The sequence below is a fragment of the Dipodomys spectabilis genome, unplaced genomic scaffold (assembly GCF_019054845.1).
Source record: "Dipodomys spectabilis isolate Male_0828 unplaced genomic scaffold, ASM1905484v1 ptg000512l, whole genome shotgun sequence".
In the NCBI taxonomy this organism is placed as follows: domain Eukaryota; kingdom Metazoa; phylum Chordata; class Mammalia; order Rodentia; family Heteromyidae; genus Dipodomys; species Dipodomys spectabilis.
Window position 1 is genome coordinate 1572914 of NW_024871189.1, and position 25226 is coordinate 1598139.

The 25226-nt window shown below is 59.9% G+C and overlaps 3 protein-coding genes across 6 annotated transcripts; 1 reads left to right on the forward strand and 2 right to left on the reverse strand.

Annotated features, from left to right (window-relative positions):
• Positions 1 to 54: 54 nt before the first annotated feature.
• Anapc11 (anaphase promoting complex subunit 11) lies at positions 55 to 6210 on the forward strand. 2 transcript variants are annotated; one of them, XM_042670048.1, is made up of 3 exons: positions 55 to 132; positions 654 to 773; positions 5989 to 6210. In XM_042670048.1, exons 2-3 carry the CDS (start codon positions 665 to 667, stop codon positions 6132 to 6134), a joined length of 255 nt encoding a protein of 84 aa, XP_042525982.1. In that variant the 5' UTR covers positions 55 to 132; positions 654 to 664; the 3' UTR covers positions 6135 to 6210. The 2 variants fall into 2 exon arrangements, with proteins under 2 accessions (XP_042525982.1, XP_042525981.1); XM_042670047.1 differs by lacking the exon at positions 55 to 132 and adding an exon at positions 290 to 470.
• A 1368-nt stretch (positions 6211 to 7578) lies between these two features.
• Pcyt2 (phosphate cytidylyltransferase 2, ethanolamine) lies at positions 7579 to 14545 on the reverse strand. The gene is made up of 13 exons (XM_042670045.1): positions 14401 to 14545; positions 12583 to 12671; positions 11944 to 12105; positions 11504 to 11570; positions 10616 to 10700; positions 10439 to 10483; positions 9684 to 9822; positions 9259 to 9341; positions 8947 to 9024; positions 8699 to 8764; positions 8551 to 8616; positions 8296 to 8384; positions 7579 to 8215 (listed from the first exon to the last, which is right to left on the reverse strand). The coding sequence occupies exons 1-13, from the start codon at positions 14487 to 14489 to the stop codon at positions 8113 to 8115; spliced, it is 1161 nt and encodes a 386-aa protein (XP_042525979.1). The 5' UTR covers positions 14490 to 14545; the 3' UTR covers positions 7579 to 8112.
• A 473-nt stretch (positions 14546 to 15018) lies between these two features.
• On the reverse strand, positions 15019 to 22557 carry Sirt7 (sirtuin 7). 3 transcript variants are annotated; one of them, XM_042670042.1, is made up of 10 exons: positions 22446 to 22557; positions 22235 to 22372; positions 22042 to 22146; positions 18955 to 19025; positions 18789 to 18861; positions 18221 to 18319; positions 17912 to 18148; positions 17712 to 17792; positions 16680 to 16786; positions 15019 to 15256 (listed from the first exon to the last, which is right to left on the reverse strand). In XM_042670042.1, exons 1-10 carry the CDS (start codon positions 22539 to 22541, stop codon positions 15055 to 15057), a joined length of 1209 nt encoding a protein of 402 aa, XP_042525976.1. In that variant the 5' UTR covers positions 22542 to 22557; the 3' UTR covers positions 15019 to 15054. The 3 variants fall into 3 exon arrangements, with proteins under 3 accessions (XP_042525976.1, XP_042525975.1, XP_042525977.1); XM_042670041.1 differs by having other exon boundaries at positions 17912 to 18319; XM_042670043.1 differs by lacking the exon at positions 22235 to 22372 and having other exon boundaries at positions 17912 to 18319.
• Positions 22558 to 25226: the final 2669 nt, after the last annotated feature.

Sequence of the window (25226 nt, forward strand, 5' to 3'; positions counted from 1 at the left end):
GCCGGAGCGAGCGTGCTGGGCGCGAGGGGCGGCGGGCGCTGCTCTGAGGCGCCGGCCGCGCCGCGGACGTTTTTGTACCTTCCCGCGCGACGCCGGCGCCGCCAACGGAAGGGCGGGGCGGCGCGCGGAGAGGTGGGGCGGCGGGGGCGGGGCCGGGCGGGCCGGGCGGGCCGGGCGGGCCGGGAGGCGGGCGGGCCCGGAGGCAGATGGGCGGGCCGGGCCGGGGCCGCTCGGCCGGGGGGCGGGGCCGGGGGCGGGGCCGCTCGGCCGGGGGCGGGGCCGGCCCCCGGGGCCTCTCCCTGGCAGTTCCGGCGTCCGGCTGGGGTCCCGGGCCTCCGGCTGCGTTCCCTTGGCGCCTCGGCGGGCGCAGGCGGGCGCGGGCGGCGGCGGGCCTCTTTCTGCTTCCCCGAGGCCGGAGGCCCCGAGATCTTCGCGCCCCACCGACGGAAGCCGGCGTGGCCTTCGCGGGTGTAGGTCTCAGCCCCCCGAGGGCGGCGACGCGGGCCGGGCGCGCGCTGCGCCCCGCGGGGCCCCTTCCCGGGCGGCGCCGGGCGCTCCGCGGCCTGGCCCCGGCCCCCGGGAGTGGGGCGGCGTCCCCGGGCCCCCGAGGCGTCCCCCGGACCGCGCTGCAGCGGGCTGTGCTCCTCCCGCAGGCCCCGGCGCCATGAAGGTGAAGATCAAGTGCTGGAACGGCGTGGCCACCTGGCTGTGGGTGGCCAACGACGAGAACTGCGGCATCTGCAGGATGGCCTTCAACGGCTGCTGCCCGGACTGTGAGTGACCCGCGCGGGGCCCTGCCCGGACCCTGCCCGCGACCCTGCCCGGGCCTCGGGACCCTGCCCGGGCCTCGGGACCCCTGCCCGCGACCCTGCCCGCGACCCTGCCCGGGCCTCGGGACCCCTGCCCGGGCCTCGGGACCCCTGCCCGGACCCTGCCCGCGACCCTGCCCGCGACCCTGCCCGGGCCTCGGGACCCCTGCCCGGGCCTCGGGACCCCTGCCCGGGCCTCGGGACCCCTGCCCGCACCCTGCTCGCGACCCTGCCCGGGCCTCGGGACCCTGCCCGGGCCTCGGGACCCCTGCCCGCGACCCTGCCCGGGCCTCGGGACCCCTGCCCGGCCCGCCGCCCCTCCAGCCTCTCACCGGGCGAAGGGTCCGCCGCCCTTTCCCGAACACCCGCCGGGGTGGGGGCGGCTGGGAGCCCGGGGTTCGAGTCCTCGGCACCCCGCACTCACAGAGGCCCAGGGGCGGCGCACGGCCCCCCTGGGGAGACTGAGGCAGGTCAGCTCTGCCCCGCGAAAACTTTAGAAGAACACTGTTCTCAGTGGGTGCAGCCGACTCATAGCCCAGCCGCTCGGGAAGCCGAGCTCCGGGAGCCGGTTCAGAGCCAGGCCAAGAGCCGTTCACTAGCAAGGAGCCAGAACTGGCCTAGAGAGCCTGCGGCGGGGGTCAGGCTCCGTGTGTGCGTGTGTGTGGTGTGTGTACGTGTGTGCGTGTGTGTTGTGTGTGTGCATGTGTGTGGTGTGTGCGTGCGTGTGGTGCGTGCGTGCGTGTGTGGTGTGTGTGCGTGTGTGTGGTGTGTGTGCATGTGTGTGGTGTGTGTGCGTGTGTGTGGTGTGTGTGCGTGTGTGTGGTGTGTGCATGTGTGGTGTGCGTGCCTGCGTGTGTGGTGTGTGTGCGTGTGTGCATGTGTGGTGTGTGTGTGTGCGTGTGTGCATGTGTGGTGTGTGTGTGTGCGTGTGTGCATGTGTGGTGTGTGTGTGTGCGTGTGTGCATGTGTGGTGTGTGTGTGTGTGGTGTGTGTGCATGTGTGTGGTGTGTGTGCGTGCGTGTGGTGTGTGCGTGCGTGCGTGTGTGGTGTGTGTATGTGTGTGCGTGCGTTTGGTGTGTGTGCATGTGTGTGGTGTGTGTGCGTGTGTGGTGTGTGTGCTGTGTGCATGTGTGGTGTGTGCGTGTGTGGTGTGTGTGTGTGCGTGTGTGGTGTGTGTGTGTGCGTGTGTGTGTGCATGTGTGTGCGTGTGTGTTTTCACATACATTTTTTGTTTTAATTTTTTTTACATTTTGGTGCTGATTCTGGGGCTTGAACTCTGGGCACTGTTGCTGAGAGGTTTTTTGGTTTTTCACTCTTTTGTCGGTGGCTGTCCCTGAGTCTTCTTTGTGCTCACCCACTCACTCAAGTGGTAGCGCTCTACCACTTCAGCCACAGTGCTACTTCCAGTTCTTTTTTTCCTGTTTGCCAGTCCTAGGGCTTGGACTCACAATGCTCGGGCACTGTCCCTGAGCTGCTTTTGCTGAAGGCAAGCCTCTACCACTTGAGCCACAGCATCACTTCTGGCTTTTTCTGTGTATGTGGTACTGAAGAATCAAACCCAGGACTTCATGCATGCTAGGCAAGCGCTCTACCACTGAGCTACATCCCCAGTACTTCCAGTTTTGACTGGTTAATTGGAGAGAAGAGTCTCATGGACTTCCGTGCCTGAGCTGGCTTCAATCCTCAGATCTCAGCCTCCTGAGTTGGATTATAGGCGTGAGCCATTGGCAGCTGCTTCCTGAGGCTTTTGTTGAAGGCTAGCTCTATCCGTTGAGTCACAGCTCCACTTCTGGCTTTTTGTTGGTTAGTTGGAGATAGTTTCACACTTTCCTGACTGTTGGTTTCACACAGCAATCAGATCTCAGCCTCTTGAGTAGGAAGTGTGAGCTATCAGTGCCAGGCTTTTTTTGGGGAAAGGACAGGTTCTCACTGTGTAGCCCAGGCTGGCCTCAAAGTTGGGATCTTCCAGTCACCTGAAGGATGAGATTATGAGTTTGTGCTTGATTTTTACACTCCCTGGGCTGAAAAGAAATTTTACTGCCCAGGCCTTAATCCAACCAGGTGCAAAGAGATGGGTGGGGATGTGTTAAATCTTTGATAGGTTTAAGGTGTGCTCAAATGTCAATGCCGGAGTATTTGCTAAGGAACCACACTGGGCCCTGAGTTAAATCCCTGGTACTACCAAAAAAGAAAGAAAAAAGGGGCTGGGAAGGTGGCTCAGTGGTAGAGCGCTTGCCTTGCATGCCTGAGGCCCTGGGTTCAATTCCTCAGCACCACATAAGAAAAAAGCTGGAAGTGGCGCTGTGGCTTAAGTGGTAGAGCGCTAGCCTTGAGCTGAAGACTCTTACCTCCAGTGAGCCACCAGAAAAAGAACTGGCGCTGGGGCCCAAGTAGTAAAGTTAAAACCTCGAGTGAAAATTTTCAAGTAGCGTGCCCAGCCAGCTCCTTCACGACTCACAGAATCATCCATAAAAGAGTATTGACTTGGCTTCATTAGGTTTTACCTGTAGCATTCAAGGTTAGAGACCAGTCCAGGTCTAGTTTTATTTAATCCCTGCTAAACCACTCTTAAAGCCTAGCACCTATAATCAAACTCAGTTTTAGTTCTAATTAACCAGCAAAAAGTCTGAAATGGAGATATAGCTCAAATGGTAGCTTGAACTAAAAAATGAGTACAAGCCCTGAGTTCAAGCCCCAGTAACAGCCATGCACACAGATCATATCACTCAAGCCAGAGCCAGTGGCTTATACCTGTAATCCTGGCTACTCAGGAGGCTGAGATTTGAGGATTACGGTGGTTTGAAGCCAGCCTGGCAGGAAAGTCCATGAGACTCTTGCTCCAATAAATTACTCAATAACTCAGAAGTAGCACTGTGGCTCACGTGGTAGAGTGCTAGCCTTGAGTATAGAAAGGCTCAGGAACAGAGCCCAGGCCCTGAGCCCAAGCCCCAGGACTGGCAAAATAATAAATCACTCTTGAGGATGCTTCAAAAATAGGGCACCCACAGCTCCTTTCTATAATCCTAGCTACTCATGGTGAGATCTGAGGATCGATGTCTAGTCAGCACAGGCAGAAAAGTGTGAGACTTTTATCTCCAATTAACCACCAAAAAGCTGGAAGTGCACTGTAACTCAGAACACTAGCCTTGAGTAAAAATCTCAGGGACAGCGCCTAGGCCCTGGGTTTCAAACCCTAGGACTGGCACAAACAAAAAACAACAACAAAACCATCTTGAGGGCGAGAACTTAAAGCAGCTTTCAAGCTCTTGGCCTCGTGCAGCTCTCAAAAGCCTATTTTCTTTTTCTTGGTGCCGGGCTTGAACTCAGGGCCTGGGCGCTGGCCCTGAGCTGCTTTTGCTCAAGGCTAGTGCTCTACCAGCCACAATTTTACTTCCGGTTTTTTCTGAATGGTTTATTGGAGTCACAGACTTTCCTTCCCTGGGTTGGCTTTGAACCAGGTTCCTCAGATCCCAGTCCCCTATGTAGCTAGAATTAAGGTGCGAGCTGCCCGGGCTTTGCTAGAATGAGTGTTTTAATATGTGTTGACAGTTCTGATGTACCTTCTGGCAGATTAAGAAGCCCTAGATTTTTTTTTTTTTGTGTATGTGTGTGTGGATTTTTTTTTTTTTTTTTGGTCGGTCGTGAGGCTTAAACTTTGGGCTTGGGTGCTATCCCTGTGCTCTTCAGCTCAAGGTGAGCGCTCTACCGCTTGAGCCACAGCGCCACTTCCGGTTTCTAGTGGTTTATGGGAAATAAGAGTCTCACGGACTTTCCTGCCCAAGCTGGCTTTGAACCACAATCCTCAGATCTCAGCCTCCTGAGTAGCTAGGATTACAGGCGTGAGCCATGGGCATCTGGTAGCCCTAAAATTTTTAATTGAACATGTGAACCCAAGTTACCAAGGCTAAGTTAATAAGTCTTCCCAAAGGGCCTTTGGGTAAAGCAGTCCTGTTAAGGGGTGTTTTTTTTTTGGTGGGGGGTCCGGTCGTGGGGCCTGAACTCTGGGCCTGGGCGTTGTCCCTCAGCTCTTCAGCTCAAGGCTAGTGCTCTACCACTTGAGCCACAGTGCCACTTCTGGTTTTTTTCATTTTGCTTATGTGGTGCTGAGGAATCGAACCCAGGGCTTCAGGCATTCAAGGCAAGCGCTCTACCACTGAGCCACCTTCCCAGCCCCAAGGGGTGTTTTAATTTTAAAATAGCCTCATTAACACACTAGCACATCCTTGCGTGACTTGGACCCAGAGCCACACCAGCTTCCTGCTGGTGGACAGATTGAGTGCCCCTTGCCAGGGCTCCCCAGCTTCACGCTCACCGGGAAGGGGTGATTTTAAGCAGGGCTCTGCTGAAAGTGGAAAGACCCTCTGAGGAGGGAGGTGTCTGGGGGCTGGCGCTCCAGGACAGGTTGGAGGCAGATAGAGCTAGCCCCTTGGTGCCAGTCAGCCTAACCCCGATAGAGACAGGACCTAGAGGTATTTTTTTCTGTGCTGCTCAAACAAGCTCCTCTGAAGGGTGATTCAGATGCGTAGAAATTAGGAATCATGCCAGGTGCCAGTCATCCTAACTACTCAGGAGGCCGACATCTGAGGATCGGGCTGGAAAGTCTGTGAGACTCTTATTTCCAATAAACCACTAGAAAACCAGAAGTGGCGCTGTGGCTCAAGTGGTAGAGCGCTTACCTTGAGCTGAAGAGTTGAGGGACGGGACAGCGCCCAGGCCCAGAGTTCAAGACCCACAGCCAACAAAAAATAGAAATTAAGGATCATCGTTGCTCTTGATCAGGACTGGGACCTTCCCCTACTGCGCTGCACCCTGTGAATGGAGTCAGCCACGTCAGGCCCCAGGGTGGACCCTGGGGTGGACTGGATGCCTGCAGCCTGTGCCCTGCTGGAGGTGGGAGTGAGTTAGCTGGCCCAGAGACACCGCAGCGGCCCGGATCCTGGGTCCTGCTGTTAGGGACGGGTCCTCACCCTCTCCCACCTGCCCCTCTGGCACCTCCTTTCTTAGTACTCTAGGCCAGGTGTGGAGACAGGCCTGGGAGGGGCCTTTTTTCTGCCTCCCCAGGCTGAGTGCTGGAGGCTTCCACCACCTTGGCTTACCACCTGCGGTGCTTTGTGGGGTGGTCACCTCTGGATTCACCTGGTGGCCTGAGCGGTCTGACGCCCCGCCCGCCTGCCCACAGGTAAGGTCCCGGGAGACGACTGCCCGCTGGTGTGGGGCCAGTGCTCGCACTGCTTCCACATGCACTGCATCCTCAAGTGGCTCAACGCGCAGCAGGTGCAGCAGCACTGCCCCATGTGCCGCCAGGAGTGGAAGTTCAAGGAGTGAGCCCGCCCGCCCGCGCTGACGCCCGCCCGGCGGCCAAGCTTCTATTCAATAAAGTAAAACTCCCAGAAGTCCCTGAGCCTCGCTGGAAGCCTCTGAGGCCTGTGTTTTTGGCATATTAGCGAAAGTGTGTTTTGGTGTGAAAACACGCATATTTATAATGGAATCCTGGGTCACAACCACCACGAGATCAGACAAGAGCCTGGCCGGACAGGTGCCCCGGGCTGTGTCTGTAGCAGTGGAGTACAGGGCTTGGCCATCAGCCAGCCCATCTCTCCTGGTAGAGGCGCAGCTAGCTGGGCACAGCTGGTGGCTGCCCAGATGGACTCCAGAGGCCCGGTCTGTCCTCAGTCTGGTGGCCCCAGAGGACCAGGGCCAGCATGGGGCCTTGCCATGGGGGATGGTAGGGAGGGCAGCCCACGCTGGTCTGGGCACTACTGCAGGAGTGGTGGCCCAGGTCTGGGGATGTCAGCCCTGGCGCAGACCAGGGCCCCCAGCCCCTCTGCACGGGGGTTCACAGAGCCGTGCCCGCGGGCTGCCCCTGCCACGCCCAGCTGTTCACAGGCGTCGAGTTGATGGGCTGACGGGCCGGGTCCACCCTGAGGCCCCAGCCTGGCCTGCCCCACGCCAGCCTGCCCCTGGGGTGACCCCACCTCCGTGGCAGCTCCTCCCAGCAACTCAGCTTTCCTCGTGCCCACGAAGGCCTTGCCTGCACACCGCACCTTGGAACCCTCAACCCAGATTCCTTGCGAGCCGTGTCCCTGGGTTATCCTCAGCCGTCACCTTCCCTATCCTGAGCCTTGGCAAGTTTGCGCTGGGCATGTGTGCACCCCCTATTTACACACTTCCGCCCGCCACCTGCCTCCTCTGAGGTACTTGGGACGCCTGTGCAGACCTGCGGCGCCCTGGCCTCCTGCCCAGGCAAGCAGAGGCTCCCCTCGCCCTCTCCGCTCCCCCACCCAGGGAAGGAAGGGCGTCTGGGTGATGTTCTAGGCCCTGGCTCCCTCCGGTGTCCAAAGCCTCTGACCCTCCGTGCACCCAGGTGACACTACAGGCCTCAGGTCCTGCCGACTCGGGCCCCAGGAGTGCGGTGGGGCAGGGCCTGCTTTGGGGTTTGGCCTTCTGGCTCTCCCTCTGGAGGACCAGGCCAGCAGTAGCCTTCCTGGGGGCGCAAGCGGGGTTGCACCGCAGGCTGCAGGGCCTCTGGTCAGGAGGCCCCTTTGCCCCCAGGCTGCTGTGCGGCCAGCTGCTGGCTCTCCGGCTCTGAGAGCTGGGGGCCTGGGCTGGGCCGTGACTGGGCGGGGGCGCCCTCGGGCCCCGGGGCTCAGGGCAGCCAGCCCATCCCCAGCTCCCGCTGAGGGGTGAGACAGACCCCATGTATCGTGGGCCCTTATGGCGGGCACACGGGGTCGCCCTGCGTCCTGCTGGGCTGGGTCTCACACAGCACTTCCCGTCAAGCTTTATTCGGTGGCCCAGAGACTCACACCAGCCACGGAGGTGCAGAACGGAGGTGGAAGTCTGAGGGCAGGGCAGCCGGTGGGCCCGGCAGCCGGGCACGTGCATCTCCCCAGAGCCAGGCATGAGGTGCCGGGACCTGTCCCGGACGGGCCGGGCTCCACGGAGCAGCCCACACCCCAGCTCCACAGCCACCTCCTCTGCGCCTCCTGCAGCCGGGCGGGCAGGCGGGCGGGACAGGTGTCCATGTTCGCCAAGGGGAGCGGCAGGGCACCCGATGGACGGAAGCGGCCTCCATGAGCTTCTGGCATGGCAGCACCCTCTGCTGGTCCGGCCTGCTGGGCTGCACCAAGGGGCTGGACAGGCCTTGGCGCCTTGCAGGCAAATGGGCTGGCCGCGCAGGAGCCAGGCCGGGGAGAGGGGCACCGCCACTCCCATGAGAACCCTGTGAACCCAACTCCGAGAGGCAGAAGCAGAACGGGGTGGCCCCGGGTGCCCGCGCGCCGGGTAAGTCCTCCGGTGAGGCCTACGCGTTCTCTGCGGCGGGCTGTGCCTCCTGCTGCCTCCTGGCCTCCAGGAAGGCCAGCTCCTTGGCTTCTTTCTTCTGGTTGCGTGCCTCATACTCTAACCTGGGGGCCCCGGGTTGCCATCAGAGCTGGAGGAGGGGCCACGGCCAGGCCGGCGGGCAGTGGGCGGTGGGCTGCGTTACCTGTTCTTGATGATCCTCTGCACGATGAGGTCTGTGGTGAGGTCGCTGCCGCTGTCCATCTGGCGGAAGATGCCTCTTCTCTTGGGCTCCTAGAGGCCCGAAGGGAGGTGCAGTGAGGACCAGGGCCGCGCAGGCCCTGCTGCCCCAGAGGGGACCCTGCGCCTGTCCTTGTCCCTGGGGCAGTCACACCAACAGGTGCCAAAGGCGCCGTCCCCGTCCCCAAGCCGGTGAGTGGCAGGAGCCAGGGCCACCCACCTGGTAGGGGTCAGAGCCGTCCCTGTCAGGCACAACTTCCGTCTTGCCATGACACACCAGGTCCACCTGGGAAGGGAGCGAGGAAGGAAGTCAGGTGCTCTCCCCTCCCCTCCCCACCCCTCCCCTCCCCTCCTGGGGAGCCTCTCACCTTGAAGTGACCCAGGAGCTCAGCCGTGACCGAGTATGGGGCCCCAATCACCACCTCCGACACGTACTGTGGAGACAGCGCAGCGCCTCAGCACAGAGGCTCTGAGGCTTGGCTCTCAGAGGCGGGGCTGGGTCCCGTGGGGGCGGCGACACCCAGGAAGCCCAACCACTTTACCAACTAGGCTGGGCAGCACCCACACCTGGTCGGGGAAGCCTCGGGAGGTGAGGCCGGCCGCCGCCCTTGCTCACCCTGCAGGCCAGCACGCTCAGGGTCCGCTCGTGCAGGGTCATTATGGGGTAGTTCTTGCCTTTGTAGCGGTTCACTTCCTAGGGCCAGAGCGGGGTCAGCTCTGCTGGAGCACGGGGGGGGGGAGCGAGGCCCCGTCCTCCCCCCACCAGGATGGCCCTTGGCTCCTGGGCCTGCCCAGCATCTTCTCCAGGCATCTGGAGTCTCATTCCTCCAGGGATTCGCTGGCCCCAACTGGCCCCTCAAAGTCTCCCCAAGGGCACTGATAGCCTGCCAACCTCCAGAAATGCTGGGGAGCCGGGCAGGGCAGAGACCTGGTCAAAGTGGAGGCCAGCGATGACATAGGGCCTTTCTGCCAGGCGGTACACTTTCTCTAGGAAGTCCACGTGCCCAATGTCTGTGTCCAGTTAAGAAGCAGTAACTGGCTGGGTGTGGTGGTACGTGCCTGTAATCTTAGCACTGAGGAGGTTTAAGCAGGAGGATCTGATTCAAGGCTAGTCTGAACTACGTAGGGAAACTGTCTGATTAGGGCAGAGCACACACGAGGCGGAGAGGGGAGGGGATGGGAGGTATGGAGAAAAGCAAAACAACAAACAGCAATGGACTGGAAAGTCAGGGCTCCCGCCTCCCCAGGCTGGCACCCACGGGCCCGCCACAGGCCCGGTCCCAGAGACCCGAGGGTCTGTGGCCAAGGGCCTCTGTGGCATGGGTAGAGGACAGAAAGCCGGGAAGAGGATACGGAACAGGTCAAAGGCACCCGCCACATAGATGACAGTCTCCCCAGGCTGAGGCTCCTTCCCGGAAGCAAACTGGATGATCTTCTGGGACGTCTGCAGAAACTGGGACACCCCTGTCCAGGGGTCCCGCCCCCCCGGGCACTGTCAGCCAAGAGAGGGAGCAGGTCAGCGTAGAAACCTCGCGAGCACGCTCCTGTGCACCACGTGTGGGTAGCAGGAGCGTGTGCAGGGGTGGTGCACAGCAGGCCACGTCCACCCAGGCACCTGGGGCCGGCAGGAGACACAGGTGGCCTGCCCAGGCTGTCACTGCGGCTGTGGGACTGGAGCTCTGTGCTGCGGCCATAACAGGCAGGCCGCGCAGCCAATAACAGCTCAGCCTGCCAGCCCACCAGCAGCAGCAGGCGCAGAGACACGGCCAGCAGGCAGACCTGTGGGGGACCCGGCACCCCGAGACCACCATCTGATCACCTGGAAGGAGACTTCCGAGGGAAGTGGGTTCCTGGCAGGTGGAGAGAGGGCCAAGCTGCTTGGTTAGAGGCCGCCTGGTCATGGGCAGTCCCTGCTAATCCTCTAGGACATGGCCGCAATGAATGGCCATCTCTTGCCTGTCTTTCCTCCTAGCATCCACCAGCAGGCTGAGCCCGCTGACTCAGCCAGGACCTGGGTAGCACCGGAAGGGAGGAGGAGGGCCCAACTTCTCCCCAGAGGCCAGGAGGAAAGCCTGCACGTCACCACACGGCCAGCCAGGCCCACTCACCTTGCCAAAACTGTCCGCATACTCCCGGTACTCAGAGGACATCTCCTGCACACAAGGGCACAGGGCTGAGGGGGCTCGTTCCCAGAACGGGTGGAGAGGGCAGGCAGACAGGGGGCCCTGGGTGGGAGGAGCTCCCCCTCCCTCCCCTCTCCCTTCCCCCTTGGGGCCAGCACTCACCTGGCCACTGTGGTGGGCCTTGGTCACCAGCAGCATGCGGCCTACGAGGTCTGTGGTGGACACACCCTGGGTGCGCTTGCACTCTCTGGGGGCAGAGGTGGGGTTGGTGGGCTCTTGTCCCAGACACTTACCAGGCCTGCCTACTGCAGACCCAACTGAGGGACGTGACCCTAGCCCTGCCTCGCCCCCCGCCCGCCCGCCCCCCAGCAAATCCAACTGGGAGCATAGAGGAAGCATTAAAATTTTATCCGCAAAAAGCAAATGGCCTGAGCAAAGCATCAAGGGCATCGCTGAGCCCATGTGTGCGGTGGTTGGGTGTGGGCAGGCCACGTCTGGGCACAGCAGCCCTGACCCTAGTCTGCTGTCGTGCCCACTGGTGAGCTCACACCCAAATTCTTTACCAAGGGGATTTGGGATGCACCATCCCATGCAGGAACCTAGCCACAGCTGGCCCTTTAAATCACAGCTAATTAACATAAAGCCAGCTTCTGGGGCGGGGCACCACCATGCTCACTTGGCACTACTCTGAAGCCCTGAGGCCAGCCACACAGCCAGTGCCACAGCAAGATCCTCCCTGGAGGCTCCAGACCTGGCCCAGATGTGTCTCCCTTACAATCTGCCCCCCGAGTCCTGGGGCTTGAACTCAGGGCCTGGGTGCTGTCCCTGAGCTTCTTTTGCTCAAGGCTAGCACTCTACCACTTGAGTCACAGCGCCACTTCTGACTTTTCTGTCTGTGGTACTTAGGAATGGAACCCAGGGCTTCATGCATGCCAGGCGAGACTCTACCACTGAGTCCCCTCCCCAGCCCTCCCGCACAATCTCAATGCAGTAGAGCTAAGAGGGAACTCAAGACCAGCTCCTGAAGTGTCAGGCCAGCTAGGAGCTTACCTGTACCTCCCAGCCTGTTTCACCTCCTCATAGGTGTCTCGGCCGTCAACAGTCAATGTGATGTCATCTAGGGGTGACACGCACGCACGCACACACACACACACACACACACGCGCGCGCGCGCACACACACACAAAGGGTATTTGCTGGGTTTGTTTCTCACACAGGGTCTTCCCATCTAACCCGGCTGTTCTGATCCTCATGTCTCTGCCACTTGAGTGCTGAAATAAGGTGTGGACTGCCATGCCTGGCTCAAGTGGGGTCCCAGAACCACCCCCCAGGGGCCCCAAACCCTTCTAGTCCCCACCTCATCCTAGTGTTTAGTGTTTGTGCCTCCATTCCTAGGGAACAACCTGAGCTTTCTTAGACCCAAGCCCTCAGGGCCAGGAGGGCTGACCCCCCCCCCCTCCCGCGGCCGGTCCTGGGGCCCGCCCACTCACTGCCATGGACACAGAAGTCACAGTTGTGCTTGTCCAGCGTCTCCAGCGTGGTGACGTAGGGCGCAGCGGGCACTACCTCGTCCACCCACTTGATGGCCTGCACCATCTTGTACCTCTCCTCCTGGGTGAACACTGGGGGTCCTTTGTGCTTGGCAATCTCCTCTGGAGCCAGAGAAAACAAGGACAGGACAGGTGACCTCCGGCTCCCTGGCATCTTGCTCAGGAGCCCTTTCCATGCACTGAGAGGGTGCGAGCCAACCTGCCCTGCTCGTGGGGCCTCAGCCCATACGTGAGTGGCCACTGCTGTCCTGCGGCCAGCTTGTGCACTGAGGGTCCTTTACCAAGCAAGACATTCAATCTTTTTAGGCTCCAGGCAGGGGTCAGGGATGAGGGGTGAGGGGCCGGGGCTGGCAATGACCTGGCCCTCATCTCTAGCTTGCTGTCTAGAGGGGGACATCTTCAGCTGAGGCCAGGATAAATGGAGCTTGCTACGTCTCCCGTTCACAGGCGCATTCTGGGGAGGAGGCCCAGGGCTGCACCCCCCTCGCCCCCCCCCCCCCCCCGCCGCTTCTGACCAAGCTTCTGGCCAGTTGGGAAGGTTAGTCTGGTTACAGCATGGGGTAGTGGCCTACACCTTACCATCAGTGTGCACGCCCACGATGAGGTAGTCACCCATGGCCCGAGCCTGGCGCAGCTGGTTTGAATGACCGTAATGAACCATGTCATAGCTGTGAGGACAGACAGCAGTTGGAGGGGTAGGGACAAGGGGGTCCTGGGGGGTGGGGCACAGATTTTCTCTTCCAAGGACTCCTTAGTGAATGCTCTCTGAGAAACCACTGCTGGAAATTGCTCTAAATCTGTGGAACCTGGGCCCACAGTGGGAGGTGGGTACTCAGCCATTCATACCCCTGTCCCTGGACCTGCACCTTGGGACATGACACTGTCCGTGCCAGAACAGCAAGGGTGCTGGTGCAGGAACAAGGCCGGGTAAGGTCCGGGGGACTGGCAAACTCCAGGACAAACCTGCCCACTGTTTGCCGGAGTCCCTTTCCCAAGCCTTGGGCTGTCCCTGGGCTTGCCCCCTCCCCTTCCCAAATGAAAACTGGTATAGGCAAATCATTTCAAGTTTTTTGTTTGTTTGGTTGGTTTTTGTTGTTGGTGGTGGTGGTAGTAGTTATGGGGCTTGAACTCTGGGCTTGGGTCTATATCCCTCAGCTCTTCAGCTCAGGGCGAGTGCTCTACTGCTTGAGCTACAGCGCCACTTCCAGTTTTCTAGTGGTTTATTGGAGTCTCAAGAACTTTCCTGCCTGGGCTGGCTTTGAGCCATGATCCTCAGATCTCAGCCTCCTGAGTAGCTAGGATGACAGGCGTGAACCACATGGGTGCTCAGCTGTCATTTCAAGTTTTACAACAAAACGTCAGTTTTGGCTTGGGGCCAGATTCGGTACTATCCTAATACAAGTCGGCAATCCTTCGGGCTGACACCAAACCAAAAGTAAAACCAAAGAGCAAGGAATCACTGGTTTGAAAACCCTTTCTTCCTGCAGCCTGTCTTAGCTCCCGGGTGAATAATGGCCTCTGTCATGGTTCTAAAGCGTGTATAACCCTCAAGTTCTGGTCTGGTTATGAGTGAGCTTCAAGCCCCAGGCTACGCAGCACAGCTACACAACGAGCCCTGAGCCCTGGGTGCTCTCTGCTAGGCTGGGAGCTGCCAGGGCTGGGCCCCAGGCTCTGCTCTGCTTCCTTCGGAGCTCACCCCCCCTTTCCCAGGATGGGGTCAGATGGCCCAAGGGCAGCCTCAGTCTCCCCTCAGCATAGCCACCCGCCCTCCCCACCGCCTCGCAGAGGAATGGGGTGGGTCAAAAGGTTCAGGCCCCAAGGTCTGGCCAGAGTCTGTGCCCACCGGGGAGGCTTGCTCTGGGGCTGCACGGGGAGGACACGACAGGAGGGCGGCCCCGGCTAGACCGAGGGTCAGAGTCCACGGACACGAAGCCGAAGCCAGAGGTGACACCGGTGCAAAACAGGGCAACCTTGTGCGTTTCTCGAACCTTCGCTCAGACCCGGTACCCTCCATTTCCAGGAGCTCCAACCGCAGGGCACGGGGCGGCGAGCCACCAGCAAGGCCAACCTCCACCTACTTGTTGACAGCGCCAAACTTTTCTCAAAGCAGTCCCCGGACTGACCCCTCCGCTGACCCCGGGCCGCCGGCTCGCGGAGGCCGCTGCAGGCCGGGCCAGCGTCTGCGCGCGGCTCAACTCGTCCGGGCCCGGGGCCGGCTGCACCCCGAGGCCGCGAGCACGGAGCACGGCGCCGCCCAAGGCTCCGGGCCGGGCTGGTCCCGAGCCCGGGGCGCGGCCCGCGGGGCCCCCGGGGATCCGGGCCGCCTGAGCCCCACCGCAGTCGGGGCTGGCCAACGGCCGGTGACCCGGGAGGACGCGCGGCCCGGCGCCCACTCACCAGCCGTCGCACCACACCCTCACGGCGCGCCGGCCCTGCGGGCCCGGCAGCTCCGAGGCGCCCGCCGCCCCGTGCCCGTTCCGGATCATGGCCCCGCAGCACCGACTCCACCCGGCACTCCGGGACTCCCAGCACCTCCGTCCCGCTCCGCCCCGCGCCGTCACGCGGGCCTCACCCGCCCCGCGCAGCCAATGGCGCGCGCCGGCCTCCCCGAGTCCCGCCCCTCACACAGGAACCCCGCCCCCTCCGTCAGATGCGCGTGACCAATGACGTGCCTCGTCCCCCGCCCGCCTGCGCAGCCAATAGCGTGCGCTGCATGACAGGCCCCGCCCCTCCGAGCCGACCCCGGCCGCGGCGGCGCCTCGGGGAACAGCAGGGGCCCGGACAGAGGCGGTGCAGAGGTGTTTAATAAAGGCTCGGAACCGCCCCTGGCATAAGTTTCTGTAAAGTGATCGACGCAGTGAGGAGCGGTAGGAAGGGGCCCTGAGACTGGCGCGGGCGGCGGGCGGCGGGCGCGCGCGTCCCTGCTGGCAAGCCCTGGGCGGGCCGCCTGCCCACAGGGACGGGGCAGCCCGCCGGCCGGCGCGGTGAGGGGCTCGGGCAGCTCCCGCCCGCCACCTGCAAAGTGCCAACTGTTCTTCCCGCAGCAACAGGTCACGCCGCCTTCTTCCTTTTTGCCCGTTTGGCACAGCCCCTGCCAAACCAGCCCCCCCGGATGGACGCTGAGCTGTGAGGGGCTCCCCGTTGCTCCCCGGCCGGGGCCTCTTCTCTGCTCCTGCACAGCGACTTCCGACTGTGGCTGCCTTCTTCACCAGCACGCAGGGGCGTCGCCAGGGAGAAGATGGGATCCTGCCACCTACCAAAAGGGAAGGCTGGTCAGGCAGGTCTGAGAGACTCCTTACAACCCACCCTGGCTCAAGGGAAGCTGTCTGAGGCCACCTGCCTTTCAACCCCTCCCCTCCCTGTCTTCAGGGTGGCTGGCTTAGGTGAGTCTAGCTGAGTCCTCACACAGCTCGGGAAGAGCTCCAGGAGGTAATCTCTCCCTGTGGCTAAATGAGGGCCAGCCCCTCCAGAACTCCACATCTCATCCACCATGAGTGGCTGTGCGCACTCCAGGGCTACAGTAGCCCACGGGCACCTTCAGCTCCAGGGACAAGTCACTAGCAACTCTGGGCCCCATCTTTCACTAGTATGGCTGTGGGCGGGCAGACCAGACCCTCTCCCTCTTCCCAGACTGCATGACAGGGACAGGAGGGAAGCCAGCTGACTAGGGACCTGTGGCCTACGGACTACATCGTGAAGAAATCATGTGTTTGATTGAGATGTAGAACCACATATCATAAACGCAAGATACAGAGAAGCACTGATAAAGGAAATGAGCTAAGTTAATGTGGAAAAAAAAATACAGGACACAATAGGCCCACGTCACAGAACACCACAAACATAACATACAAGAATTGCCAGGGCCAGAGGTGAAGGGATCCTTAATTTCTTGAACCCTTTGATTAAAAGAAGTTATTGATTTCCCCTATAAGACCCTGAAAATTCACAGAGAAAGAGAGTGTAAACTTTTAACTCAATACATGCACCATATCTAAATTATCACAAATTAAGGCAGTTTCTTTAAGCTTCCCCCAAATATGCCAACTCCCAAAACCAAGGACACAGGCTGGAGGCCTGGCTCAGTGGTAAGAGATCCAGCTCAGCAAGCACAAGGCCTTGAGTTCAAACCCCAGAACCACCAAAAAAAAAAAAAAAAAGTAATAAAATAAAGAACACAACAACAAGAACAAAAACAGCCCCTCGGACACTACGGCTGTCTGGCCACAGCTGCAGTCTCATCCCCTTGAGACCCCTCGGACACTACGGCTCTGTCTGGCTACAGCTGCAGTCTTCAACCCCCCCGGACACTATGGCTGTCTGGCTACAGCTGCAGTCTTCAACCCCTCGGACACTACGGCTCTGTCTGGCCACAGCTGCAGTTTCATCCCCTTGAGGTCCCTGTGTGCCCATGTCCACCTGGAGAGGTCAGCAGGGGAAAATTGCAAGAACACACTGGGCGGCTTCCGGGCCTGGGGGGACTCGGCAGCACACTAGCCAGGGAGAAGCGTGCGCACACGGAGTCTGGCCTCGCCTCAGTCGGTCCCTCTGGAGGCCGCCCCACGTCCACAGCCTTCAGAAGGTGGCTGCAAGAACTCAGAGCTCCCAACACGCTCAGTTTATGGAAGACAGACACGCCCACCACACAGGGCAGAGGCGTGGGGGGATGGGCCACTCACCTGTTATAGAGGGGAATCTCCAGGCCCAGCTCACCCATGAGCAGCTGCATGACATCATCACACTTCCCATGAAGCTTCAGGGCAGCCCAGTCGTCCTTTGGGGTCCACTGAACACAGGAAAGGCAAATGAGGATAAATCCCCGTTGCTCCTGAGGCCCATCAGCCTCGTTTCCTGCAGGTTGGGCCACTGCTTTCTAGGCACCCACCCGAGCTCCGGAGGCACCCGCCTGACCTTGTACTAGATTTTATTTATTTTTTTGGTCCGTCATGGGGCTTGAACTCTGGGCCTGGGCGCTGTCCCTGCACTCTTCAGCTCAAGGCCAGCGCTCCACTCTACTGCTTGAGCCACAGTGCCACTTCCGATTTTCAAGTGGTTTACTGGACATAAGAGTTTCACGGACTTTCCTGCCCAGGCTGGCTTTTGAACCATGATTCTCAGATCTCAGCCTCCTGAGTAGCGAGGATTACAGACGTAAGCCACAGGTGCTCAGCTTGTTCTAGATTTTTTTTAAATTTTCTGCCAGTCCTGGGGCTTGAACTCAGGGCCTGGGTGCTGTCCCTGAGCCTCTTTGTGCTCAAGGCTAGTATGCTACCACTTGAGCTACAGTGCCACTTCCAGCTTTTGCTGAGTAGTTTATTGAAGTTTATTAGTAGTTTATTGTAGTTTATTATGGTTCAAAGCCATCCTGGGCAGGAAAATCTGTGAGACTCTTTATCTCCAATTAACCACTAGAAAACCAGAAGTGGGGCTGTGGCTCAAGTAGTAAAGTGTTCTAAAGAGCTCAAGGACAGCGCCTAGGCCCAGAGTTCAAGCCTCACGACCCAGAAAAAAAAAAAAAAAAAGGTTCTCATGGACCTGCCCAGTTTGAACTGTGATCCTCAGATCTCAGCCTCCTGAGTAGCTGGGATGACAGGCATGAGCCACCAGCTAGCTTGCACTAGGATCTTTAAGTTGCAAAAATGTAGCACATCTCTTGGATCCCCAGATGTAAGGCTCAGGTCTAAGGACATAGCTCTGTGTACCTAGCCTACCTGTAGGTTCACAATGTAGAGCCGGGGCCGCCGGCTGGGGGGCTTGGTCATGCACCATAGGCGGGGGTATTTCTTCAGTACCTGTGGAAGCGGGCAGACACAGCACACGCATGTGAGCAGAGACATGCCAACAGGATGGCCTAGGCAGGCAGGGCTGTAACACGCACCTCCACAGAATTCACGGTGGTGTCACACCGTACCTTCAAGCTGGAGCCCAAGCACAGGATCGTGTCTGCTCTGCTGGCAGCCTCAGTGGCTGCTTCCCAGTTCAGGGGCTGCCCCAATGTCCCCCTCTCCCCAAAGTGCACAATGGTGTCCCGGAGCTGAGTCCCACACTTGTGGCAGGCCCGGCCTGTCTGGTGCCGGTGGAGGGCAGTACGCTCTGTCACATCGAACGTGCGCACATATTCCCGGTTGGGGATGCAGGAGGTGCAGACCTGAGAACAAGAGGGCACAGTGAGTGGGGCCTGCCTGGCACTCAGGCCCTGCATCCCCGTGAGACTGCTCACTTCGATATACATGTTCCCGTGGAGTTCTGAGATGGCCGTGCGTGGCAGGCCGCTCCGAAGGTGGAGCCCGTCACAGTTCTGAGACACCACGTGCTGCACCTGGAGGGCAGAACATGGGGCAGTCAGGAGGAGTAAGCAGCCATGGCCACAAAACTTCTGTGTCTAGCCTGAGCAGCCAGGGCCAGAGCTAACTTCCAGCCCACTGGGACGTAGCTGTTTTAGCCCAGATCCACATCTCCTCGGGTCACTGTTTCTTGTCTCCCAGGGCCAGGCAGATCTACCATTCCCTACTTGGATGGAGGTCCTCAGCTGAGGTTCCTAGTATCCTCCCCAGGCCATTGGGTTTCCACAGCCCCTGCACACGCCAAGGAAAGCTGAAGGGGTTGGTGGAGACCGGCCTGGACCGTATAGTTCAGGACAGGCCCGTAAGCACAGCATGACTCGGGTGAGTAACCCCATTCGGGGTGTCCATCAGAGCCCAGTGGGAAACTGCAGCTTCTCTCTTGGGCACTGGCAGCCAGCTCCAGGCATGACCATGGGCAGGAATTGCTGGCCAGAGGGCTCTTACCAGCTTTTGCTCATGTAAACGGGTGATGCTCATGTGCGTGAGGGTAGGCTCAGCTTCACTCAGGTCAGCAGCACTGCCAAACAGAAGGGGAAGCAGAGGTGAGGGACGGAGAGGGGCAGCGGAGAAGAGGCGCTGCCTGTGGGAAGACTGTGCACGAGCAGCTCACCTCACGCTTCTCCCTTTCTGAAGCAGCGTCCACACTCCATTAGGACCACGGTAATCTGGGATAGAGGCAGCCTACAGATTCAGATAAAATGGTAAGTCCAGTGAAAAGGTGCTACCAAAGGGAATGGCAGTATTTCCCAAAATGGAACACACCACGTTCCAGGCTGGCCCCCAGACTGGCCTCTATCCCTTCCTCAGCTGCCCTGCCTGATGGTAAGTGGAATGTGCTCCAGTCTGGCTCTTTCCCTCTATCTAGACTTTGCCTTCCTACCTGGCCCAGTGCATCCCTACAGGATCCACAGTGCCCCCCACCCTGTGACTTTTTTCTTGTTGTTGTTGGTCGTCATGGGGTTTAAACTCGGCCTGGACACTGTCTCTCAGCTCTCTGGCTCAAGGTGAGTGTTCTACCACTTGAGCCACAGTGCCACTTCTGGTCTTCTGGTGGTTTATTGGAGATAACAGACTCACAGACTTGCCTGCCTGGGCTGGCTTTGAACCTTGATCCTCAGATCTCAGCCTCCTCAGTAGCTAGGATGACAGCGTGAGCCACAGGCACCTGGCCTAACTGTGACTCTTAAAGAGAGGAAGTTCAAATAGCAATGTTCAGCTCAAACTGACAAGCTGGCTGGGCTCCAGTGGTCACGCCTGCAATCCAAGCTACTCAAGAGGCTGAGATCCTGAGGATCACAGTTCAAAGCCAGCCTGGACAGCAAAGTCTGTAAGACGCTTATCTCCAATCAACCACCAGAAAATTGAAAGTGTCACTATGGCTCAAAGTGGTAGAGTGCTAGCCTTAAGCAAAAAAGCTCAGGGGCAGTTCACAGGCCCTGAGTTCAAGCCCTATAACCAACAAAAAAAACAAAACAAATAACATTCATGAAGCCTTGGGTTCAATTCCTCAGTACCACAGAGAAAAAGCTGGAAGTGGTGCTGTGGCTCAAGTGGTAGGATGCTAGCCTTGAGCAAAAGCAGCTCAGGGACAGTGCCCAGGCCATGAGTTCAAGCTCCAGGACTGGCAAAAAAAACAAAAACAAAAAAACCATAAACCAGATTTTAATGTATATAAATGTATGTATGTGGAGGGAGGGACCCCAAATGTTCATGCTCCAGGTTTTAATGAATCAAGAGCAGAGTTACTGACTCACATCTATAATCCTAGCTATCCAGGAGACTGAGGTATGAGGATCACAGTTCAAAGCCAGCCTGGACAGGAAAGTCCATGAGACTCATCTCCAAATTATCACCAAAAAGTTGGAAGTGGAGCATGGCTCAAGTGGCCTTGCACAAAAACGCTAAGGGACAGCATTTAGGTCCTCAGTTCAAGCATCAGTACCAGCACAAAACAAAGAGCAGAGGCTGGGTGGCTCAGTGGTAGAGTGCTTGCCTTGCATGCATGAGGCCCTGGGTTAGATTCCTTAGTTAATCATGAAAAAGCTGGAAGTGGCGCTGTGGCTCGAGTGGTAGAGCACTAAGCGTTGAGCTGAAGAGCTGAGGGACAGCACCCAGGCCCAGAGTTCAGGCCCCACGACCAGCAAAAACAAACAAACCAACCAAAGAGCAGCAAGTGCACCTTACTTGTTCTTGCTACTGGACGTCTGCTGTTATTAGTCTGGAGTGCCTCACACTCCCACCTTCACATGTGGATTTTACCCCATCAATATAGAAACTCAATATAACACCCCGCAGCAAGCCCACAGGGCAGGCTTCATAGGCCAAAGTATGTATGCTTCCATGAAACCACCAGGAAGACATGCTTGACTGTTGTAACCAAAGGGTTTCTTCGGGGTGGGGTGTGTGTGTGTGTGTGAGTGTCAGTTGTGAGGCTTGAACTCTGGGCCTGGGCGCTGTCCCTGAGCTTTTCAGGTCAAGGCTAGCGCTCCACCACTTGAGCCACAGTGCCATTTCTGCTTTTTTCGTGATGAACTGGAGATAAGAGTGTCAAGAACTTTTCTGCCCTGGCTGGCTTTGAACTGTGATCCTCAGATCTCAGACTCCTGAGTAGCCAGGATGACAGGCCTGAGCCAAGGCCTTCTGGCCCCAAAGGGTTTCTTTTTTTTTTTTTTTCTTTTTGTCAGTCATGGAGCCTGAACGCCAAGGTGAGCACTGTACCACTTCCAGCTTTTTCTGCTTATGTGGTGCTGAGGAATCGAACCCAGGACCTCATGCACACTAGGCAACCACTCTACCACTGAGCCACCTTCCCAGCCCCCCAAAGGGTTTCTTGAGGGTACAAATCACCTAATGTTCACCTCTAGTGGATCTACCTGCCCAACACTCTGTACTAACCTGAGATTTCACACATCACATGCCAGTCAGTGTCCTATAGCCTGGGACAGGTAGGTTCTCAGTGAAACTTCTCACATTTTTTTATTTTGGTGCTAATCTGGGACCCAAACTCAGAACCTAGGCACTGTTCTTGAGGTTTTTTGTTTTGTTTTGTTTTTTGGTTGGTCGTGGGGCTTGAACTCAGCCTGAGCGCTGTCCCTCAGGTCTTCAGCTCAAGGCTAGCACTCTACCACTTGAGCCACAGCACCACTTCTGGTTTTCTGGTGGTTTATTGGAGATAAGAGTTTCACAGACTTTCCTGCCTGGGCTGGCTTTGAACCTCGACTCTCAGCTCTCAGCCTCCCGAGAAGCCTGGATGACAGGAGTGAGCCCTGGATGACAGGGCTGGCTCAGTGAGCCTTCTTGAAGTCCAAGGCAGTGCATTTTTCTTCTTTACCGAGGGCATTCTGATTTTCACGGCCTTGCTCTGTATTTACCTTTCTTGGCATAAGGAGTAGGACAGCAGGTGACAGTTCGCAGCTCAGCTCTGCTCCTATAACCTGACCAACCAGCCAGCCACCGGTGCCGGGGGCCACTATGCCGTTCCCGTCCCTGTCCCCTGGCCGGAACGCAGACCGCGATTCCGGTTAGAGTGTCCGCCCGGTGTGTGCACGACCCGCCCAGCGCGGGTGGGCAGGCCCCGGCTCAGGCGTGGGCTCCGGCCCGGCCCGGCCCACCGGGAGGGGGCGCCCGCCGCCCGGCCCCGGCCCCGGCCCCGGCCCCGGCCCCGGCCCCGGCCCCGCGGGGCCGCCGCGCTCCCTACCGTGCTGATGCCCGCGCCGGTGTAGACAACCAGAAACTTGGCGTTCCGGACGGCGCCGGCCAGCTCCCGGACCTTGTTCCGCAGCTCCTCGGGGTCGTCGCACACCTGCCGGGGGCCGGGGCGGTCGGTGGTCACGGCCCGGCCCGGGGTCACCGCCGCCCGCGCCGCCCGCCGCCCGCCGCCCGCCGCTCGCCTCCTCCAGCCGCCGCTTGAGGCCCTCCCGGCGCCGGCTCCGGCCCTGCAGCTCCGTCACCAGGTCCGCGCTCTCGGCCAGCAGCCGGCCCTCCTCGGCGCTGCGCTCGGCCGCCGCCTTCCGGAGGATGCGCGACACCTGCGGGCGGGCGGGCGGGCGGTGAGCGGCCGGCGGCGGCGCGGGGCGCGGGGCGCGGGGCGCGGCGGCCTACCTGGCGGAGGCGCTCCCGCTGCTGCTCCTCCCGCAGCCTCCGCACCCGCTCCGCCGCCTTGCGCTCCGAGCGGCTCAGCCCGCCGCCCGCTGCCATCGCTGTCCCCGCCGCGCTTCCGGCTTCCGCTTCCGCCTCGCCGGCGGCCGCGCGCGGGCGCATGCGCGCCGCGCCCCGCCCCGCCCCCAGGAAGCACCTGAGCGTCTCTTTAAAAGGCGTTTATTGATCATATACAAAATAAAGAAAACCTCATATATCACAAACATACACTATGTACAGCAATAAATACCGGGGCCGCCCGCGCCGCGCCTCCGGACAATAACTTAGCAATAAATACTGTGCCGGGCGCGGGGGGCTCCCCGCGGGCTCCGGCCCCCGCGCGCCCCCGCCGGCCCCCCGCGCGCCCCCGCGGGCTCCGGCCCCCGCGCGCCCCCGCCGGCCCCCGCCGGCCCCCGCGGGCTCCGGCCTCCGCGGGGCAGGCAGGGGCTGACCCCTCTGCTTGGACACAGCTCAGGAGCCGAAGGCCGGCGAGGCTGGCCCCTCGCGGGCTCGCCCTGCTGCCCCCGGTGTCCGGGTCTGAACCCACTCTCGTTTGGTTAAAGGCTTCAGGGACTAGCAGAGGGCACGGGAGGAAGGGCCGGGCCGGGGCGGGAGGTGGCCGAGGGCCGGAAGCCCCACTGGGGTCACAGGGCAGGCGGCCTCACGGCCGAAGGGCACGCTAACCGCCTCGGCCTCGTGGACTGGCTCCAGGCGTGGGGTGGAGGCCCGGGCGGCCGGCCAGGGCCACGAGCCGCGGGGACACACGCGGCTCCCGCGTAGCACTGATGACAGCCACCCCGCTCCGCAACTGTGCCACAGCCAGACAGCAACAGGAAGGTGAAAACATGCCAGAAACAATTACTGAATGGCTTCTGGGGAAAAAGCCGTTAACATGTTGGTTCCTCTCACCAGACCACAGCCTAAAAAAGCAACTGAAGAGTCCACCGCGGAAATGGTGCAGCGGGCTGTGGCCCGGCCTCCCAGCTGCGGGATGCCAGCTTGGCCAAGTGGCCCGTGCCCACCGCACAGGACGCGGCGGGACGGCCTGCGGCGCCTGTCAGGAGGCGGGCTGCAGCTCGCCCGAGCTGTGCACCCGGCCGCTGACCACCCCGGGAAATGTGGACCCCAGCCGGCTGCCGGGCGGTGGGACACTGCAGCCACAGGACTCCCACACCAGCAGTAGTGCTACCCTAGAGCAACAGCGGGGACTCAAGTGCTCCCCGTCACCACACTAGCAACAGCGAACCTGTCTGTGCCCACTGGGTGTTTCTCTGATATCTGAGTGTCCACATTAGAATAAGAAACGTGGAGTGAATAAAGTCAAGTTAAGAGGGAAGCTACACACTGTGGCTTACTTAGCGGACAAGTTTGGGAGACCTGACTTCAGGCAAAGCCCTCAATCCGCTGTGTCAGTGAAGTCACGAGAAGAAAGAACACAACACCCTCACAGCAGGAAAACATAATCAACGTGTATCAGAAAGACAGTCAACAGTCACACATGGCCACAGGACCTACTGTCAAGAGATGGAGGTGAGGGGAAGGAGTGGAATGACCCTGCAGAGCTGGTGACAGGAAGCTCCTCAGACCCCAAAACCACGAAGACAAGCTCTCATCAACTCCATGAGCTTCTGTGAGACTGCAGCTTCCGTTCAGCACAGACCCACCCCAGCCGCGGCATCCTCCTATACATCCCAGCTCAGCACCTGCCCAACAACGCTCACGGACACCACCCCGGCCCTGAAGGCCAGAGGGCCTGCCCACCCTCCCCCACCCTTTAGGGACACACGAGCCCGAGGTATGAGAGGAAAAGGTCACCAGGCCACTTAGGCGAGTCATGGATTTCCAGCCACTGGGGCCTCAGGTACCAACAGGAGTCTGAGCACCACGAGCCTCAGGTACCAACAGGAGTCTGAGCACCACGAGCCAAAGGAACGCATCAAGACACCAAGGCTGCCAGATGCTCCCACAGCACTGAAAGCCGAGGCAAACCCAGCAAAAACCAGCTGGAAGCAGAGCAGGCCGCAGCTTTCCCTCCCACCAGCAATTTCTGTGCTTTTCAGGGACCCAGGGCCCCCAGAGAAGATACCAGCAACAATGGTAAGAGGCCAGAGGCCAGACAGGGCTGCAGCGCCTGGCAGGTGGCATGTGGGCACTGCCCCAGGAACATGTCCATGAAGAGCTATCGGAGACAGCCCAGAAGGCTGGTGATTGGGCCCTACGGAGCAGCACCTCCAGGGGGAACAGAGGGTCTCTGGAAGACAGACCCCAAGGGGAGAGCCGCTGGCACAGACCTGGAGTCAAAAGCCCTTGTCCGGCCCTGGTGGAGGCCCCCAGGCCCTCACAGTGAGGCAGGGAAGGAAGAATGGGTTGCCCCGAGAGGAGCCCCTGACCAGTCTGCCTGGGAAGCAACACTCCACAGCAAGGAGTCAGATCAGGGGGATGTGGAGAAGTGGGGTGGGACACGGAACCTGCAAGAGGGCCTCTGGAGTGTCCCGGCTGAGGCCCCACATGCAGCGTGTAGAACAAAGCAGAGGCCAGAAGGAAGACAGCCAGGGCCGGCTTGGCCGCAGCCCTGTGGGCACCCACAGTGATGCCGTGGTCCCTGCAAAGCCACCACCCAAGGCCCGGGTGGCGGATGTGGAGCAGCACAGGGACTCCCGACAGCCCCCCCACGTCACCTGCTCCGCCTCGGGATCAGCCCAGGCCCCAGACTCACAGGGGAAGCCCAGGCTCAGGGAACGGGAA

Excerpts from the sequence above, each read along its gene's own strand:
- Anapc11 (XM_042670048.1), top strand. The coding sequence starts at position 665 with ATGAAGGTGAAGATCAAGTGCTGGAACGGCGTGGCCACCTGGCTGTGG. Across the intron at positions 774-5,988 it reads CAACGGCTGCTGCCCGGACT|GTAAGGTCCCGGGAGACGAC; the intron begins GTGAGTGACCCG and ends GCCTGCCCACAG.
- Pcyt2 (XM_042670045.1), bottom strand. The coding sequence starts at position 14,489 with ATGATCCGGAACGGGCACGGGGCGGCGGGCGCCTCGGAGCTGCCGGGC. Across the intron at positions 11,571-11,943 it reads TGACTTCTGTGTCCATGGCA|ATGACATCACATTGACTGTT; the intron begins GTGAGTGGGCGG and ends TGTCACCCCTAG. Across the intron at positions 9,025-9,258 it reads CTGGCCTCCACTTTGACCAG|GAAGTGAACCGCTACAAAGG; the intron begins GTCTCTGCCCTG and ends CTCTGGCCCTAG.
- Sirt7 (XM_042670041.1), bottom strand. The coding sequence starts at position 22,541 with ATGGCAGCGGGCGGCGGGCTGAGCCGCTCGGAGCGCAAGGCGGCGGAG. Across the intron at positions 22,373-22,445 it reads AGCGGGAGCGCCTCCGCCAG|GTGTCGCGCATCCTCCGGAA; the intron begins GTAGGCCGCCGC and ends GCCCGCCCGCAG. Across the intron at positions 15,257-16,679 it reads GAGATTCCCCTCTATAACAG|GTGGCAGGATCCCATCTTCT; the intron begins GTGAGTGGCCCA and ends CCCTTTTGGTAG.